This window comes from Poecile atricapillus, chromosome 1 (assembly GCF_030490865.1).
Source record: "Poecile atricapillus isolate bPoeAtr1 chromosome 1, bPoeAtr1.hap1, whole genome shotgun sequence".
Lineage (NCBI taxonomy): Eukaryota > Metazoa > Chordata > Aves > Passeriformes > Paridae > Poecile > Poecile atricapillus.
Genome location: NC_081249.1, coordinates 64458242 through 64472287, shown reverse-complemented (window position 1 = coordinate 64472287; position 14046 = coordinate 64458242). Strand labels below are relative to the sequence as shown.

The window sequence follows — 14046 nt, the reverse complement described above, 5'->3', positions numbered from 1 at the left end:
GGCTGAGGCCACCTAGAGCTGGTTGCCCAGGACTCTGTCCAGGTGATTTTTTAATACTTCCAAGGATGGAGGCTCCACAGCCTCACTGAGCAACATATTCCAGTGCTCAGCACAATAAAAAAAAGTATTCCCTGATGTTCAGACAGAGTCTCTTGTATTTCAGTTTTGTGCCTATTGCCACAGAATTATGATCATCCTGCACAACCTTTTAGTTTTTGATCTGTTGGAAGACACCTATCCTAAGAGACACACAATCACCACAGCTTTGTGTTTTTGGTAGTTATTTCCAAACTTTCTGTGCTCTTGAATCTGTTCTTATAATATTGAATGCTGATGTTTGAGTTCAGTATTTCTGTGCATTCCAACAAAATGATTAAGTGTAAAATCAAACTCAAGTTTTTTCTCTTCTTCTGCCTGTTCTTTTTCAGTTTTTAATTATTTTCTTTACTTTTAGTTATTCCCATTTTTTTGTCAATATTTTATTTTCCCTCCTTTTCCCCTGCCTGCCCTATTCTCTTTTACTGTACAACTAGAATATATACTTAGTATTTATGCCCACAGGACTTTTAGGTAATGCTGGAGACATATCTTTGTATATAGACCTTTGTATATATAAACACATTGAAAAGCAAAGTTCACCTGCAAGTTGAAATAAACTTTGTGCATTAAGTATTGTGAATAAGAGTTAAAAAGTATTATTTGTTTTGGTCAGTGAAATAGATGCAAACTGAAAGGATTGAGGAAACATAATCTTAGTTGGTTCTTCCCACAGTTGGCTCTGAGAAGAAGAGACCGCAGCTCATCATGTTCCATTGAATAGCAAATAACCTGGGAGAGTGGATGATGGCTGCTGATTTGTGTGTGGCCCTTTCACACTCAGGCACAGGGAGAGCAGTGCAGTCTATTCTGCTTCATAAGTGCGCAAAGATTGACCCTGCGGCAGCTTTTTATGAGTGGATTGGGACTGTGTGTACCATGGAGACAAGATATCAGCTGTCCAACTGTAAAGACACCCAGCGCCATTTTGTTGTGTAGCCAGGATCTCCTGGTTGAGATAAACAGTCAACAAAGCTGGTTATTAGTTATAAATATATCTAAGTACTGGCAGGAGATATAAATGCTCTCCCTTAAGGGAAGAATTTATTCAACCAGGTGAAATTTGTTTCTTAGGCAAAATACCTAATACTTTGATGTTCTGAATTTCTCCATGATGCTAGAAATGTACTGCTGTAGTTCAGTGATTCTGCAGCATTGCAGCTGTTCTTGCTATTCAGTGCTGGGGAAGATTTCAATACTGGTATTAATCCATCAAATTATCTCATTATTTTTAAATTTCCAGTAACTGCAGCAGTCTGTAGGATTTTTGGAAGGCTTTTTGGGTTTGTAGTTTTTCTTTTTTTAAGAATGCATACATCTTTATGCTTTCTGCCGAGATGCTTGGCAGCCCAGAAGCTCTTCAGTTCAAGCCAAGTATTAAAGTTAACTAGACATTCTTTTTTAAAATTGATTTTTGGTTTAATTTATGTTTCAAAAATGTATTGCATATAAAGTCATAGAAGGCTGGCTTTCAGAATTTATGACCTGAAGGATGTTTGTATTTGTTCATGCTACAGGTTAGAATTGAACAGGTGATAGTTGCCGAGCCAGGAGCAGTTTTACTGTACAAGATTTCTAATTTGCTCAAGTTCTACCACCATACAATCAGGTATGCAAAATTACAAAATATGTTAAAAATGCCTTTTTTTCCCTAATTGTATATGTAAGAATAAATCTGCTAGGAAGAGTACTTTTGTTGCTTAATTGTTCCTCTGCACTATAACACCACGAAGAACCCCATGTGATATCAAGCAGAAACCATTTATCTATTGCCATTCCTCAGTTCATATCAAAACTGCTTTGGAATATAGCATCAATTTGCCACAATAACTATTTCCTTATTGTTCTGTGTAGATTCAAATAGTATGCAAAAAAAACAACTTACACAGCATTTAATATGACAAAGTCAAGTCCCCTTTGAGAAAATGTTATTAAAATAAATTTCTTCAGTTTTTCTTTTTCATGGTTTTTTTTTTGTTTGGTTTTTTCATAGGTTTTTTTTTCTGTTTGTTTGCTTGGTTGGTTTTTAATTTAGACAAATGTGTTTTGGTAACTTTTTTTCCCTGATTATGTATTTCCTTATCTCACTGTTGAAGACACACTGATCACCTTCCAACCATCCAGATGCCACCAGGAATACAGAAAGTGGAGGAAAGTCAGAGCTGCTAATTTATATGTTGTGGCATATGCTATAGTTCATTTTGGTTAGAAACAGCAGTAGAAGAAAAATATTCCTCCGCAGCCTTGAACTGAACTGCTGAGAATTTGAAACATTAATATTACTAGTTGAGCTTCTCTGTCTGAAAATACTTCAGATGTCGGGCAAACTGGGATAAGTGGCTCTTGGGCACCTCCCAGCTTATTTATAATCCTCAATTGTGATGGCAAGTCTATTGTAGAACACATGTAAGACCTATTGTTAATTTTATTGTCCAAAAATCCTGGAAGATTTTGGTGATGTTTTTCTGTCTCCAAAGTTAGCATTTCCCCATGGTTATAAAGCTTGTTGAAAATGTGATGTTAAAATGGAAAGTCATAGGCAGTCTTATCTTAGTTTCTGTCTTGTTAACAACACAATGTTTAAAGACCAGTGAAGTACCTTCTACCAGCTGAATAATTTCCTCTGCACAGGGAAGTTACACCTCACTAAAGAAAGGAAGAAGCAGTTTGAGAAATGATCTATTAAACACAAAATTACAATCTGACAATTGAGATAGAGGTTTAGTCCTAATATGATGCAATGAATTTTTACTGCCAGTTTGTAGCTTAAAAGTGCAATTTCTATAGCCAGAGGGAGGGTATATATTTGAGAGGAGCATAGCCTTGTTGTGCCATTTAAGGGTTACGTGGTGTCTGTGCAAAGTGTCGTAGTTTGATACTGAGAATATCAAGACATGAATTCTTACATTTTTAGAGAAGCCCAGCATCTCCGTGAAGAGAGGTAATGCTATCCTTAACAGGCAGCATGATAGGATAGTTAACTCTTTTTGTTATGTAATTAATTTTTGATAACAGAAGTAGATTTATTGCATAAGAGAGCTAAAATCCAGTAAATTGTAGTAATCTGCAAAAAAGTTTGTGCAAGTGTGATAGCTTGTATTTAATATTTGCTTAGTGGCATACTTGATGATGCTTGTTCTTACAGTCAGCTTATCTCTCAGCTGTAATGGAGAAGTGTTCCTTCTAATTATTTGTTCTAAGTTTTCAACTGTGAAAATAATCTTTCTTAAAATTATATTTAAATATCTGACTATCATGTTGTCCCCACTTTAGATTTGTTAAATAATCTTAATTTTTTTTCAGTGGTATTGTAGGAAACAGTGCTGCCACACTGTTAACAACAATTGAAGAAATGCATTTGTTGAGCAAGAAAATATTCTTTAATAGCCTGAGTCTTCATGCAAGTAAACTAATGGACAAGGTTGGTTTCAAAATTGTATGGCTTTCTTCTTTCAAAACATGCTTGCATTACCCTTTTGTCTAGTAAGATTACTAGGTAAATAGCTGTTTTATATGTCAGTTTTTCCTAAAGTTGAAGCCTGGTATTTTTAATATTTTAGGCATGAAACTACATTACAAACTTTCTGTTTATATTTTAATTCTAATAATAGTGGAGGTTTTGTAGATATGTGGCTAAAATCTTGCAGTTAGCAATATTCTTTTTAGAATATTTCTTTTTAGAATATTTCTTTTTTGCAGTTAGCAATATTCTGTTCTGCAGAACAGTTTACATATTTTTGAAATCTGTGGGAAGCAACAAAAGTAGGAAGTTTTCATAAGTGCAATAGAGCAATTGAGGCGTATAATTTTTGTTAATTAATAATAATATTATAATAATATAATTTGTGTGTAACAGGCGATTGAGCTATATAATTTGTATTAAGGCATCATCAGATCAGTAGTTAATTGTGCATCATTCCTTTTTTGAAGTTGCAAGCTATATCCCAAAATGGTAATCTAACTAAAAACAAAATTTGAGCTTTTCTGTCTTACTATAAAAGTAGTTTTATCGCGTGAACATTGCTGTAACATTTGTAAATGCATTTCTAAATTATTTAACCTACAAAAAAAGGGAAAAGACTTCATTTTCCAGAAACTATTCTTTGTGCAGACTTGTAATTTGCTGAGCACTCAATTAGGTTTTCTGAGTTTTGTCATCATTGTTCTGTGGTCCCAAACGAGGTTTCTCATTCAGCACAGTCTGTCTGGTCCTAATTTCCTGTCTTTCTGCAGGGGCTGGGGAGTGACTTTCTCAAAGAAGCAGTTGTTCCTCCTCTCCCAGATATCCCAGTGACTCCTTTCAGTGGTTTCATTTGTTCATTGGGTTACTCCTTAGCTGCTACCACCCACAGTTCATCCTGCTAAAGTCCACTTAATGCATTGTTGCTGTCAAGTATTTCCATTTGAATGCAGTGTCATATCAATAATAGTTCCTTTGCTATTAATGCTTCTTCAAGGATCAGCTAAAGCTGAGTTCCTAAAACATGCAATGGACAAGAACAACATGACTTTACCAAAAAATGTTTTATTTCCTATTATGTAAGCTAAAATAAAATATTTGTGTAAAATTTCCTTATAGGAAAAGAAATCAGTGTTGGACCTTAGCAAAAATGTATGACTACTCTTTGCTTGCAAAGTGCTTAGGGAAAGAAATTTTCTTGGCTTGGATACATCTCTGTATTCATCTATTTTTTATTTATTTATCCTGTTGGGTATTACATCTATTATTCTACTCAATTAGGATCCAACATGATTTTCTTACTCATGTAACTCACAGTCTTTGAAGTTTTGTTTTGGGTGATACATTGTTTTCAGTTTGGAAATGTGTAGAATTCAGAAGAAGAATGATAATGGAATTATGATCCCCTAGTCCATAGTGTGTGTTTGTTTATTCTATTGTCCATGTGGGAAGGTTGTGTAGTCCTTTTTGCCCTCTTAGTTCCCCTTCCCTCTGCTCCCAGTCTGGATGTAACCAATTCTAGATGCTGTCATTGTTTTATAAAGTAGTCAAATTTGCTTTTACTGGCCTTAAATGAAGGCAGTGATTGCACTGCCACCTTCAGCGGTGTTATATTACAAGTAATGAATGGCATACCGAGCCTACCATGTAATGGGAAAAGATCATAATATTGCTCTTTCTCAGAAACACATTTATAAATTAAGTCTGAAACATCAACATATTACATTGCCTGTGTGCCCTATGAAGATCTTTCCTCAGAATATAATTGAGGTCAAAAGCTTAAAGAGATTTAGAGGACTGTTAGATATATGGGTAACAAAGGCTTCCACAATTATTTATTAACCTGCTTCAGGAGTTAACAATGAGGTAACTCTATGTCTGAGAAGAAATCTTATTGTTCTAATGCATAGTTCTTGTAACTGAGTTTTAGATAGTCCTCTGTAGCACCATATATTATTACCCTTTGTGAGTGGATTACTGAATGGATATAATGATGTCTTATCTCTTCATGACTGAAATTAGTTTTGGTTCATAAAAAATACAAAATTTATAGGTGGATTGCACTCAGAAAAACATTAGTTCCCATGTGATAAAGGCCTTTATTTTATCATAAATTTAATTCTCTTGTTACTTAGTTTTTTGTGTGTTAGGGTACAGATAAGCAGGTTTTTATGCCTTTTCATTTGTCTTTGTAAATTTAGTAGTGAATGTCACAGTACCTTTACATTTTGAAGAAACTGAAGGTTGCTTTTTACTATGCTTTTTTTTAATGAGTGTTCAGACAAAAATGGTTTATATGTATTAGTAGGATTTTCTTCACATCCCAGTCTTTTTCCATCTTTTTTTTGCCAGCTATGTGTGCATTGCAATTGCTTCCAAGTTTGGTTTTTTTTCTATTATTTTTAAAGAAGATTAAACCCCTGGGTGATAGACCTTTTGTACTTACTTAGGCAATTGCAAAGGCTTCATTGCTGTTCCTGTTGTGCACCTAGAGAATACTCAGTGGGAAAATTAATAAATTACTTTTTACTTGAACGATCTGGAAATTGTAGTTTCTTACTCAATTTAGATTATTCTTCTTAAGGCATTGATAAACCTGTTTCAGAGAATAACAATTGTTCAATACTTTGATTAAAATATGATTCTTAAGACAATTTGAATAATTTTGGAGATACATTAAAATGCAACTGGGATGTTCTGAAGTAAAAATACTTCTATTTCTATAGGTTTAAGTGCCTCTTTTGTTAAGATTACTGGAAAGTGGTGAATGGCCTGTCAGGTAGACAATTTTAATAATAGTGTTTCCTCAGTGTCATCTGTTATTGCTGATAATTCGCTTTTTTAATATCTGTATTGTATCTAGTAGTTGATAGATCAGAATATGATTTAAGCAAATCTTTCACTTAAATATAGCTAGTTGAGAACATGTTTTCTCATGAATTTAATGAAAGCAGGTTTCATTAAATATGCTAACTTCAGGATCCCATCCTTAGGATGCAGACAAATGACAGGATAGTCACCACAGACAATAATTCCCTCGATTATTGATTATCCTGAGTTGAGCATTGAATTCAGTCTGCCTGGGATTTAATTTCTAGTTCTAATTCCAGCACACTGGGAAACTGAGACTTCAGGCTGTTCTTTCTAGGACAAGAAAATAGCTTCCTCTTCATATCTATTTTTGAGAAGAGTCCCACATTACATAAGGAATGTCACTAGTGTGGAGGTGTATGGAAGCTTTTAGGCAGTCTTAGATCAGGATTCTCCCTCTTGGTTGTCAAGCCATCGGTGTAAATGATAGAGGGAAATCCCTGGTTACTTCAGAACACTTACTGGTTTGCCCAGAGCACTTTGCTATAAACTTTTTTTTCATTACATAAGAAAATCTCAAGCATCTTGGTTGGAATCTGAAAATAAAATACTCAGCAGCTCTCAACTTCAAACTATTTGTTCTGAGAAAGCTTTTTCTATGGTGTTCTCATTCCGGCTTCTCAGGTAGCTCTGAGCTGAAATCCATGTGACAGAAATATTCAGCAGACTGCTGGAAAGTGAGTCCAGTCTTATCAAAGAAATGCAATACACTAGGGAGTCTCTGGTTCTGGCACTTCTTGAAACCTGTCACAAAGCTTGGTAACAGAGTTGCTACAAAGACACTTTGTTTTTAGGTTTTAAGATGCCATTCACAACTTCGAGATTCTCAGGCTGCTGTAGAGTTCAACTTTGACATCCTGTAGAAGCTGTGCACCACCAGACACCTCCTGTGTCAATGAAGGTTTGGTGCATCAGCTCTTACTGCAGACACTGCCTCTCTTTTGCCTTAGTGGCTTTTATCCTTCAGAGCCAGTGTTGGGCATTCTTGCCAATACTTTCTAGCTCTGGTGGCAATTGATTTGTTCTGGTTCTTGGTTTAACCACAATGTTTTTTGGCTAGTATTGATGTCCTTATGCTGAAAAAAATGTGGTTTTATTTGTTGCTTTTTAGCTTTTTTGGACCCAGCCATGGGTCTACCAACCATGCTATAGTAAAGTGCATCAGAATTATCATTAAAATCCTTATGTATCCTTTTCCATGTTTTTTTTCACTCTGTGCTTATTAATCAAATATATAGGAATTCAGGATTCTGCTTGTGTTACTCATTGTCTGGATCTAAGAACAGCCCAATACAGATGATCATTTTATGATTGTAAATCCTGGAGAAAATAGTGAATGAAAATAATTGTCAGAACAACAGAAACTGTTCCAGTGCAACTGGGAGTAAAGTTCAGAGTACCTAAAGGACTGGAGTGGATGGACTGCTCTTTCAGTCCTCTCAATATGGGAGTTATTTATTATCATGAATCCATTGGTAAGGCATTTTAACAAGTGCATTAGGCCAACTGATGTCAGCATGTTTTATTTGACCACCTGTTAAATGAGGAGAGTGGGAATATTCAAGCCCACATGTCCTTCCTCCAGCTTTACTAAACAATTACTAAAGGAAAGAATAATTGCAAACATTTAATAAAATGGAATGAGAGTTATCATAAGGGCACTGGAGAAAGATTGTGCCAAGCTCCAGTCATCTGCTGTCTGTGCTGTTTAGAAGACTATTAGTAGCATATCCCAAATTAAGTTTTGGGATTATTATTCCTTAATGCTGTTCTTTTTAGAGTAGATGTATGCTAATTAAATGCTGTGATTACATTATCTCTTGTCAGTGAGAGAGATATTAAAAAGTTGCATGGGAATAATTGTAAACTTGTCCTTCATAATTTGGTTCCTGCCAGAGTGAAACCTATTAGATTTCTGGGAAATCAGATGTGGGGCAGATTGAATAAGACTGATTATTGTTGTGATCTGAATGCTACTGTCCTTTTAAATGGATCCATGAGAACAAAGCAAAGCTAGTTATCTTTTCTTCCAAGACCAACTTGGTAGCTGAAAAGACAAGTGTGCCATTGGACATTCTACTTTGTTCACCCCTGTAGAATCCTAATAGGACCAGAAAATCTTAAGACAGCTTCTCTGATGAGACATGAATTCAGGTTTCTTGGAAGTGCAACGGGTGGATATTGTCTCAACTGAGGAGAATGGATTCTGCAGTTGATACTGCTCAGTGTTAATTGACAGCATGAAAAATTCATAACCTTTTTACAAGGTTCCACTCTGTAGTACTTTGGATCCAGCTTCTGCCAGTGGAAGTTTTTTAAGAGGCTGTATTTAAAGCTGCTTAGGCTCTTACAAAAGCCACTAACCTTCCATTTGTTACTTGTAAGTAGGGCTTTCTCTGTGGAGTTCTGTGTTTTAAATTACTGTCTCATTTTATTTGGTAGTAGTATCACAGAATTAAAGAGTGGATGAGTTCAGCAGGAAACGAGAAACCATCTAGTCCAACCGTCTTGCTCATGACACGGAGTGTCAGCTAGAGCAGGTTGCCCAGGACTTGGTCTAGCTGAAGTTTTAATATCACAAAGGATAGACTCCAAAACCTCACTGTGCAGCTGTCTCCAGTGCTTGACTAATATCACAGTAAAAGATTGTTTTCTTGTGTCTTAATCTGTGCCCATTGCCTCTTGACCTGTTACTGGACACCTCTGAGAAGAGTCTGTCACCATCTTCATCCTTCACTTCACATAATTATACACATTTGTAACATCCCCATGAGTCTTCTCCAGGCAGAACACAGCCCCTCCTTGTGTAGGGCTGTGTTCCATTCCATTCAAGAACATCATAACTGTTAACTTTCTAGTGTTCAAGTACCATAATATATGAAGTTCTGATTGACTGTGCAGAATTTTCAGAAGAAAATTTGCCCATGTCTTAGTTTAGGGCAAATTAGGGAGGAAAACTCTGAACACAAACTGCGGCTTCTTTTTCTCCCTCTCTTGCTCTCAGAGCCAGTCTTAAAGGTACAGAACTTAATATATAACATAAACCAGACGATTGGGGATACCAGTATCATAAAGTCACCCCAGGACAGCCCTTTTTTAAAATGTAACCTTTTCTGTAAATGAGAAAGGGAAACAATTAGCATACATGCACACTTCTTGATTGTTGATGCTGCCTTTTCTTTTTTCTGTATTTTCCTTTGCTGTTTGTAAAATTCTGTAAGACATCCTTTGAGCTACTTGCTCCCATAGACAGAGAAACCTGCTCTGGATTATATGTTTGGAGGAAGATTGCTGGCTTGGTATATGTTCCCCACTGATTAATATGCAGAAAAGAAGATACAAATTTTTATACTAAAGCTTATGTACAACTTTTAGTACCCATTTCGATTTTGCATATTGGATTTTAAAAATGGATAATTTCTTGGGTTTTTTGGAAGGCTGAAGAGCTGTCTGGCATAATTTCTGTATGACTGAACTGGTAGTTGAAACCTATTAGAAACTTAATAGTGTGTTAGTGTATGTTTTAATGCAGTTGAACTTGCTGCTGCAGAACTTCCCTAATCATGTTTTAGCTACCTGCTGTCTAGCTTGCATCTGAAAGAGGTACTTCAAACGTAGAACTCAGCATGTATTTGAAACCTATTTTTCTGGGAATAGTATCAATTATAATGATCTCATGTAAAACATTCAGGACATCAATTATTTTTTTATAAGAATAGTAATTAGTGCTCATGAGTTGGAGTCTGTAGGTTCCTCTATAAATTTGAAGTGTCTGTTTTTAAATTTTCTTTTTTAATTTTGAAAAAAAAGCCCTCACTTTGTATTCATGTGTCAAAAGTTAGAATTTTCAAAATTAATATAACACTACTTTGATTCTCCTTCCACAGACTGATAATTTTATCTCTGTTTCAGTAGTCAGGAATTTCAGGGTAACCCAAATACAATCTAGTTATCTAGGTCTTTTTTCCTTTCCATATTTTCTTCTTCCATTATGTTGTTCCTTGCTCTTTACCTAAAAGACTGTGGACTGTAAACGAACAGACAAATGAAAGATGAAGCTAATTTAAGAGCTTTTGAGCACTAACTACGTCAGGAGACAAAAATTCTGTGCAAAGCAGCCTGAAATTATAATTGCCATGATCTGTGTGTTTTGGAACTGAAAACTCCATTAAACTCTAGTCTCAAAGTAATGTCAAAATATCACTGAACATGGTCCAGTTCAAATCTTGAACTGGTGTGTTCAGGACACAATCAATACCCCTAAAAATAACAAGAAACAAGAAGAAAGTCATTCAGTGCTGTAAATTTCAATAAACTTTACTACTGATCAGCACTGAGTGCCTCTTTTTGAATTACTGTTACCCTATTACTAAAATATTTGTTTCATGCTTTCAAGACCGCTTGAGTTGAACAACTATTCTCTGAACCTATTAGATTTAGTTTTCCATTAGTTCCTTGAGTTCAGTATACTCTCTTTTGAAAAGTGAGAATAGAGGAACATTTTATATTCAGAAGGATGAAAAAAGTTCTTGTGAAATCTGTCTTGGTAGAAGTGTGGGGACATGTATGGTATCTCAAATGTTTCAAAGCACAAAGTGTGAAAGTTCAGCCTGGTTTCAAAGAGAGAATTGTTTTTTTCTTTCTTTGCTGGCATGTTCATCAGGTATAGATTTATTTCCAGAAAGCTCTGCAGTGTTCTGCTCTGACGATGTTTGCTGCGCTCTCCTTGATTTATTTGGCCATCAGCCTCTGCCTCTTGGAATTTAATTTTTTTTTTCTAACTTGAAGATTCAGACATCCATATTACTGTTACATTCATCAGTGTTTCTTATTTGGGAAGGTATGGAACATGTTGCCCATGATTTGGAGCTATCCAAAGCTGCTGCCTTTTCTTTAGAGCTGGACTCTTAAGAGTACTGCAGAAGTGCACACTGCATTGCTCTCCTGCAGCCAGATACCCTGACTGAGACACGTGGGCCAGTCCCATCCAAACTTACTTCTCCCTCCTTCTGGAGAGATGATGCCTTTAAGTCTTAACTTACTGTGTATTGCTGAGGGTCTTCTTGCTCCTACATGATCCAGCCACATCTGTGTTTGCCCTTGCTTGGGCAGAAGAGAGAAAGGTGGGAAGTGGATTGATGGCAGAAGGAAATGAGGATGTAGTAAGGGTTTAGAGGCAGCAGGAAGTTAGTTTGAGGCGGCATTGGAGACAAAAAGATGCAGCTAGGTTTGGAGTAGAACCTAAGAAATGTGTGTTGGGAAAAAGAGGTGCTAGAGTTCCTATAAATGTTTTATTAAGTGTTTAATGAGTATATGCCTGTTACAAAGAAAGGACTAAAGTATGTGAGCCTGGGTTAAAAATAGCATAGAATCTCAGTCCATTTCAGGGTGTCCAATATTCATAATTTGACTTGGAAAGTATATTTTTTTCTCTAATATACACTAACTTTCCTTCTTTGTTTCTTAAGCATCTGCATTACCTGCTTCTTATCTTTGGCATAAGCCTGCATTTCAGTTTGTGCAGTCTCGTTGCAGTTCATGTAGGTATACTTGAGTTAGCTTGTGTACCATTCCTTTGTATTTAAGGCACAAGCTTGCTGGGGATTGAGACTGTATTGAGACTGTCGCATTTGTGACTACAGCTCATACTCAGCATCATAGGAGCTGTGCAGTCTTGTCAAGAACTGCTGCAGCATGCCACTCATCTCCCAGAGTTCTGCTTGTGCTAGACTCTGAAGTGCTTGCTCAGAGTGAACTCAGTGGTGCCAACAAGGTGGCTACTCTGGCACCTAATCTAGTAAATGTATTTTTTTTCAATGCCAAAACAGTAGTGTTTCTCCAAATGGTAAAACAGGCATAGTCAGGATGAAAGGTGAAGTTCAGTGTAGCTTGTTTGGCACTGAATGAAATGATCATGCTGAAAGGTGTAGGCAGTTATTGTCTGAAATGTGCTAGATTTGTCCAGTGTCAAATTAAAGTTCTTCTCTGTGTGTCTATATTTCATTTTGTTACTAGCTGATTGCACTTGTGCTAACAGACTGGATGGTATTTGCTGTAAATGAGATTAATAAAAGTCCCCACAAACACATAATCTTGTTCTTCAGGTTGAGCTCCCACCTCCTGATCTTGGCCCAAGCTCTGCCCTAAATCAGACGCTTAACTTGCTGCGGGAGGTTCTGGCATCTCATGACTCATCTGTTATTCCACTGGATGCCCGTCAGGCTGACTTCGTGCAGGTACAAGGATGTTTGACTGCTTTATGTGTGTGAGGAGGCGGGAGAGGGGCAAAATAAAGAATGTCTAAGTTAGTTTCAGTGCACAAAAGGTAGATGGAACATTAATCTTTTTGTCTGGTCCCATTTTGGAGCTCTCTGTCAAACCAGAGTTTGTAATGTACATAACAGGGTGACTAACAAAATGGATAATTACAGTTGAGTATGGAGTGCTACTCTTAACACAGTATCTAAATTCTGTTATCCAATTACTGTAAGTAAATACACCCTCAAGATTGCACAATTACCAATTATCTAATCTGGGTTATTCTTCCTCCTGCTAGGCTGGAATCTGTTCTTCTCAGGTTTTTATACTTCCCCCATCACTGTGGTAGGTGATCACCTGCTGACAAATCCAGTAGAAAACTGCTTTCACAGTTGGAAACTCTCATTCCTCTTTATTCTTCTTTGGGGAATAAATACATGATAGAGACAGAATGAGGTTAGAAGCCTCGTGTGACATGATTTCCTCCCTCCCCTCCCTCTTTTCTGTGTGATTGCTATTTTAGGTTCTGTCTTGTGTGCTAGATCCGTTGTTACAGATGTGTACTATGTCTGCTAGTAATTTGGGCACCGCTGATATGGCAACCTACATGGTAAATTCACTCTACATGATGAGGACTACTCTGGCTCTTTTTGAATTCACTGACAAACGTCTAGAAATGTTGCAGTTTCAGGTAAGCTTTAGCAGCCCCAAAAGAAAATTAACTTATTACTGATATTTGTACACTGTAAGTTGTGATGTGAACATATTTCAACCCAAAGCCAACATTATCAATACTGGGGAAATGGGATAAGAGGGCTTCTTATCAGAGATCACGAGCAGATAGCATTTTTCATTTTAAACAGACAGAACATGATTAAAAGATTTGGTTTTGTTTGGTTTAGTTGCAGATAAACCCAGACCAGTGAACATTTTCATTATCCTAATCACTCTAATATTTATCTGCAAACTGTATGAGAAGAAGAAAATGGAAATTGAAAACTCAAATGGCTGACTGTATTCCATCATACAGTTAGTACTAGATCATCATCTATTTTCTATTAGAATATAGTGTAGCTGAAGTTACTGCTTCAGTCCTGCTTTCTGCCTCTCTTTTCTCATTTGTTTGGTTTCCCCTCACATCCCGGGATAGTAGTTCATACATGGTACAATTTTGCAATGGAAGTGAAAATGTAGAAACTATTGACTTACAAAAACTCGGTCACTGCCCATTCATATTTTGCTACATTAATATGTCTGCAGTATATCTCAGGAGAGTTTTTGGAGTTGAGGGGCTAGAAAAAAGTTACAAATTCTTATTTAAAGAGATCAGCAAGGATTGGCTGAGAGCCATTTTTCACTTT

At 36.4% G+C, this 14046-nt stretch overlaps 1 protein-coding gene across 2 annotated transcripts in view; it reads left to right on the top strand.

The window, feature by feature from the left end:
- The window catches only part of COG6 (component of oligomeric golgi complex 6), a 53856-nt gene that overhangs the window by 28999 nt on the left and 10811 nt on the right, over positions 1 to 14046 (top strand). For both annotated transcript variants that reach the window (XM_058829583.1, XM_058829584.1), the window contains exons 12-15: positions 1614 to 1705; positions 3400 to 3517; positions 12532 to 12663; positions 13209 to 13376. In XM_058829583.1, coding sequence (XP_058685566.1) covers positions 1614 to 1705; positions 3400 to 3517; positions 12532 to 12663; positions 13209 to 13376 — 510 coding nt within the window. The remainder of the gene's footprint in view (positions 1 to 1613; positions 1706 to 3399; positions 3518 to 12531; positions 12664 to 13208; positions 13377 to 14046) is intronic.